General features: G+C 38.3%; 1 protein-coding gene across 2 annotated transcripts in view; it reads right to left on the bottom strand.

Moving 5' to 3' along the window:
- MCCC2 (methylcrotonoyl-CoA carboxylase 2) overlaps window positions 1–6518 on the bottom strand; it is a 76307-nt gene that overhangs the window by 14924 nt on the left and 54865 nt on the right. For both annotated transcript variants that reach the window (XM_012802814.2, XM_003785896.3), the window contains exons 11-13: window positions 4981–5053; window positions 2684–2760; window positions 265–331 (exon numbers count right to left, since the gene is read on the bottom strand). In XM_012802814.2, the coding sequence (XP_012658268.1) occupies window positions 265–331; window positions 2684–2760; window positions 4981–5053 (217 nt within the window). The remainder of the gene's footprint in view (window positions 1–264; window positions 332–2683; window positions 2761–4980; window positions 5054–6518) is intronic.

The raw sequence follows: 6518 nt of genomic DNA, 5'->3' as shown, positions 1-6518 counted from the left end.
AAAACAAAGACTCTAGAAAGAGCATGTCCAATAGAACTTTCTGCTATGAACAGAGTGGTCTATACTCGATCTGTGCTGTTCAATAGGGGAGTCACACTCAAGAGGGCAGATGTAGAATAAGTTCAACCAAACTGATTTAGCTAATTTCTTCTGTTGTTGTTGCAGTTTGGCTGGGGCCCGGTTCGAACCCACCACCCTCGGTATATGGTGCCAGTGCCCTACTCACTGAGCCAGAGGCGCCACCCGATTCAGCTAATTTCTTACCAGTAATGTTTTGAAGGAACAGCAGAGGAATATTTCTTTGGCAGCATAACTGGATGAAGTGAGCACCCTGTAAGCAAAATAGCAAATAACATAAAATACCAGAAAGCAAATAACATAAACATTTCTATAAAGGGAATTAACAACTCTAGACCATAATCATCATGTACCCCACAAACACCATAACTTGGCTCAAAGACAAGAAAGAATAAAAAAGAAAGGGGAGGGGAGTGGAGGGAAGAGAAGGCAACTTCTGTTTAGCTAATATGACCTTACATTAATACAAACAGTAAGTGTACAGGACTATCCCATTATCAATGAGATAGGAAACTATGGGTCTGTACCACACTCATTTTATACGATCACCTGTCTAAGCCCCGGCACGTGGCTGTAAGTCAACTGCTGTGTCAGAGATGAATTCAATCACTAACGTTCCAAAAAGAACTGATATCAGTGAGAATTGTTGAACTTTGCCATAATTCTCTATTTCTCCACTTTAGAAAGATAGAATATAAGCCCCCCTTGGATATCAAGAATGACATTTGTATTTTGATTACTATCTGAAATTCTTTCATGAATCAAGATTACAGTAAAATATTTCTTTCTTACTAAACTGGCCCCCCCAAAAGCGAGAATGAGTACCTTCTAACTTTCAGTTTAGGAAATTATCTAATGATTCTATATTATAACTATTCCTTCCCTATCTTCTAAAGATTATGTGAGTAAGAAAACTCTCACAAACCATTTTCTTTATGCTTTACTCTATTTGCAGATCTGTTCACCTCTGCTGAAAATGTCATAGCAAGTACAAAATTGCAAAGTAATTGTTCAACCTCAATATGGCTATGTTTACAAGAATGAGAAAATCACACAGACCTTTGGGGCTTAGTTCAACAAATGAAATGTCAGACTAAGCCCAGCATAACTCTTCCCGGGTTTCTCTGTGCCAGGCAACAAATAAAATCAGGTGGAGTTAGTTTGGCCTCTGACATTCTCTATTATAAATATAAGTATATTAAATATTCATTAAAGGTCATTATTTCAGGAATAGTTAATATTTTGAGAACCACTAAACATTATTAAACAAAAACAAGCAAAACCTGTCTACATATGAGAGTGTCAATTTTTGTCTGTTTGTTTTTTAAAGAAGAAACTAAGTAGTGTAGCCTGCCAGGTCAGCTGTACAGACCCCCCAAAAAGATAGTAAAGGTTATTTCTGGTATGATTATGGGTGATTTTTACTTTCTTGTTTTTATTTTATAATTGAGTTGAGGGAACAATGATGAATAGAACCAATTTTACTGATGAAAATATTTCACCATGGCTCGGCACCTGTGGCTCAAGCAGCTAAGGCGCCAGCCACATACACCTAAGGTGGCGGGTTCGAATCCCCAACCCCGGACCCGCCAAACAACAATGATGGCTGCAACCAAAAAATGGCCAGGCGTTGTGGTGGGCACCTGTGGTCCCAGCTACTTGGGAGGCTGAGGCAGGAGACTCGCTTGAGCCCAGGAGTTGGAGGTTGCTGTGAGCTGTGATGCCATGGCACTCTACCCAGGGGGATAGCTTGAGGCTCTGTCTCAAAAAAAAAAAAAAAGAAAAAGAAAAAAAAGAAAATATTTCACCAAAGACAAATTCTCCCTCAATTTGGGTATGAAAGAGCTTAACTGCCTGTTACCTTCATCAATAAGAGACTCTACACCTTGTCATCTGAAGAGGAAGAACAACACTAAACACTTTTTTCCTTAAGAAAAGATTTCATCAAATAAGTATCTGAACTATATTTATCCAAGTTTAGGTAAATCTAAGACAACAATGTATGAAATCAAATATTAAGCTAAAAGATATTTAAGAACTTTTTCTTTTAAAGTCACACCGCCAGGAAAAAAGACCCACTATCTTCCCATTTCCAAAAAAGCAAGAATACAATAAAGTTAAACTGATGATGGCATAGAGGAGAACAAGCAGGTCGTGTCTCAGAACCGCCTGACTGAAATCTCTGAATCCTTCCAGTGCATGAAGCCTTAGAGAAAGAAACACTTTCAGGACAGGATTCCTTATCTTCTCGGGATATTTATGTGTCTTCCATAAGCAATTATAATTCAAGGAGTTTTCCTAAAATGAGTACATTTGATTTTTTTAGTAGTGTTCCAGAAAGTTCATCACATCACGTTAATGTAAATCACCATAAAGACTGTTTTCAGCACTAACCGCATGCACATGCATGAGCACACACGCGTGCACACAGTGCTCTGTTTACTAAGGCATCTGGCTGAACATTTTGAAGCTTTTATATGAAAAATTTTTATTAATTACTTGATCTTCAAAGTTTACTATGTTAAATTTTGAAAGAATATTGAACGTTTTTTATTTGGTTTTCTATTTTTTTTAAGACTGTCTTAAAATGTATTTCAGTACTTACCTTTTTTGCAGATTCAGAGAAGAGAACTCCATTGTTTCCAATGATACCTATCGGGTATCCATATATTCGAGCAAATCCTCAAGAGAAAATTCAAAGAAGATTTATGTGTTTTGGAGGACATTTCATGCAGAGTCAAGAAGCATATTTATACACCTTTAATTTCAGATCAAAATTTAAACTGTAAAGAGATTTTTTTCCTATAGTACAGGAGAGCTCTTATCAATTTTTTTTATTCCTAAGTTAATAAAGTTCTGCTTCTTTTTGTCTGTTTGTTTTCTAGAAGGGTCATGTTACATGTTACCCATTTGTCTTTGGTTGGTTTGGTTAAATGACTGGCTTGGTATATTATCCATTTATTCATTTACTATATCTGGGTACCTAATATATACCAGACATTAGGGATATTAGAAAAAATACATAATTTCTTAATATCAAAAAAAAAAAGGAAAACTAACAGATAAGAGAAAGTATCAACATGTTGATGTGCTAGATACTGAATTTAAAGATTTGTTTCTGTTTTTTACTGTGTCTTTGTCTTGATTTCATTACCTTTTTAAAATCATCATGCTTATTTTGTGTGATAAAATGAAATACTGATTCATCTAAATACAAAAATTCATACAAATACTGATTTCATCTGAATTTTTTTGTCTTTCAGGCCTAAAATCCCGGCCCAAAGCCCATGGTGCACATCCTAAATGGCACTGCCAATTGCAGAAGCAATTCAGAGGAGCAAGCTTCCAGAAGCTCTAGCAATCCACTCTTAGTCCTGCCTCACCCACAGAGAGATTCCCTGTGAGATGCTTCCTCTGCATCCTGCAACCAACCTGTCAATCACTTGGCATTCAAGCTACACTGAGCCCTGCTCAGGGATCTCCAGGCCCAGACAGGACGTGCCGAGTAGGGCACGTGTCCCCATCCCATTAGGGACACCCACAGAGGAAGGGCCTTCCCCAACTGCCTGATCCCAAACCTCAGTTCCAAACAGGAAAAGAAACTATTAGAGACGATACAGGGCAAGTGCTGAGGCAGGAGGAAACACAGGAGAACCCGAGACTCATAAAGCTCTATTCTTCTCCCCCAGACCTCCTCACCTTCTCCCTGCCTCCCCCACCTCTTCCTTCCTCAGCCCTAACTCACACCCCCACATCTGTACCATCTCATTCCCCTGTTCTCCTTCTCACTCTTTTACCCCTTTCTCAAACTTTATTTGAATTTCTATACAGTCAAAAAGAGATGAAGGAAAGTTTTGTTCCTGGTATTCTAGCAGACAAGACTGCCACAAGTCTCTCAGCAAGTACAGGGAAAATCCGTAAAAGCAGAGGACAAGGACAGCCCATCCATCTTTAGAAAGACCAGAAACAATTTTGATGCGTTTTAAACTGCTGCATAATGCAAGTTACATCCTAAACTATAGGTGACAAATCCTGTCTATATATCAAACACAAAGCTCTCTTTCACTTTAACACAGGATATGAAAACATGAACTCCACTCCTGGTGTGAACCTTCTCTTGCTCACAAATCAAACTAGGGGAAAGTGCCGTGACTTATTCTTAAGCCTCAGTGTATACGCGGAATATGGATTTCTGCAGCTAGTTTTTTCCCTGCTTCTGTTATTTTCAGACTACCAGATTTTCAAGCATTTTATGACAAAGCAAAATCCACAAAATTCATTCTCCCATTTGCCCAAGATAAATTATTATGGGTTTAGCATCTATTTCAAATATTTTTCTTCAAAGACCTATGGACTTAACACTATAGACAAAAGAATTATCTTTTATAAATATCCTAATTTTGTTTTCCCAGACATGGTATAATATCTTGAATTATCAATCCAGTATTTGCCTGAAACAGCTTAAGACCTACACAAAGGCTACAAGAAGGTTTAACTCACTCTGCATCTTCTGGGAAGCTAATCATCATATAAAACCTCCTAGATGAACAGGACAGTGCTGAAATTTTCAAAAGAATTATAGTTACCCAGAGAAATGGAAAGAACTACAAATACTTTTCTCCCGATTTTACTCTAAGAACCTTTCCACACAGCTAATGCCACAAAGTCGTGGATAAGGGCTAACACCACAGCATTAGCCATCATCATTTTAAACTCTGGATCCACGAAGACACTCAGCTACAATCGATCTGATTGTATAAACCAGCTCCTTTTGAAAACTGACTCACACATTTGTAGTGCTCTAAATAAGAGAGCTCATGCCAAGTGTATCAAAGCCTTGAGAGGAAAGATTGCTTTAGAGCAGCAGAAAATGTTCAGATTTTCGATTCTTGACCTTTATACCTGTGACTAATGTGTCTCCATATAAGGCTTTGAACTCATTGAATCTGCTTCCATCCACGATTCTAGCAATGACCTGAGAGGAAAAATAACAATGTCTCTGAGAAACTGTATTACAAAAGAATTTTTGCATAAAATTTATTTATTTAATTTTTTAAAAGCAGCCAGATACTCCAGCAAGGATTAAACTCACAACCCCTGGTTTATAAGACCAGCACTCTAACCACTGAGCATGGAGCCCAGCCCAAAGTTACTTAAAAGGAAAACAATTCACAGTGAAGTTGTCACTTTCATAAAATTTCATCCAAAACAGAAAATCTTTTTTATTCCTTCCATTGTTAAAGTCCTTCTCACAGAAAATCCTCTCACTAGAATTTCTCTTGACATGCACAGTTAATTCCCTGAAGTCATTCTGGGCTCTGATATTACATTTCACGATAAAAGCAACAATATCATGTTGCACACAAGAGAAGCAGAAGAGACTCCAAGGGCTGGCTGCTGGAATTAGAGGGCCCATTCCAGTGTCTTGGTGAAGTCCAGGCATTTAATCAGAAAGCTGGGTATAGACAGGGCTTACAGTCAGAAGATGTGCTCCAACTTCAAGTGTCAGATTGGATTTATGCATCCTAAAGTGAACGCTTTAACCCTTTTAAGTCTAAGTTTTCACTTCTAGAATTATGAAACAAAGCTGTGAAGATATGAGGTACTGGCAGTAAAGAGTCCTAAGAAAACAATGTTGAAACGAAACACTGGTTTTGGCTCCCAGCTCTACCACTGAGAAAGCAGAGTCATAGGCTGGTTACCAAAAATCCTCTAAGACTCAGTTTTGTCAGCTGTTAAAAAAAAAATAACATTTAAAAAATGCAAACTAGAACATACTACTACATCTGGCTCTCATTAAAAGGTAAATATCATTATTATTATAAAGCCATCCATGGAGATTTATCAATTCTGAACCAGAAAGACTTGAAGGATCATCCACATACACAGTGTTAATCCAGAAGGAGTAGAAAGTACTAAATAGTTTATCCTTGCAGCTGTCATTATGCACCAGACTATTTCAAAAAATCCTAAACAGGAAGCATTTCCTAAGCTTCAGAAGCTGTTTCGGATGACACAGCATTTTTCTACATAGTTTACACCTCCCTTTTCTGTTTACCTCAACCAAAGCCTTCTTTTATAAGGGGCAGAGCCTGAAAAATAAGTGAATGCTTCATCACTCCTTTCACTCCATGAAGTCAAAGCTTACTTTGAATTATTTCTTAGTAACTTTCCTTAAAGATCCAATAATATAATGGGAGTGTAACAGTTATTTGTTTTGGCTCAGCACCTGTGGCTCAAGTGGCTAAGGCATCAGCCACATACACCTAAGGTGACGGGTTTGAATCCAGCCTGGGCCCTGCCAAACAACAATGACGGCTGCAACTGAAAAAATATAGCCAGGCGTTATGGTGGGCGCCTGTAGTCCCAGCTACTTCGGAGGCGGAGGCAGGAGACTCGCTTGAGCCCAGGAGTTGGAGGTTGCTGTGAGCTATGCCACA

This window comes from Otolemur garnettii, unplaced genomic scaffold (genome assembly GCF_000181295.1).
Source record: "Otolemur garnettii isolate 467f Iridium unplaced genomic scaffold, OtoGar3 scaffold00017, whole genome shotgun sequence".
Taxonomy (NCBI): Eukaryota; Metazoa; Chordata; class Mammalia; order Primates; family Galagidae; genus Otolemur; species Otolemur garnettii.
The sequence above is the reverse complement of the archived record's forward strand: the minus strand, read 5'-3'. Positions and strand labels throughout refer to the sequence as shown.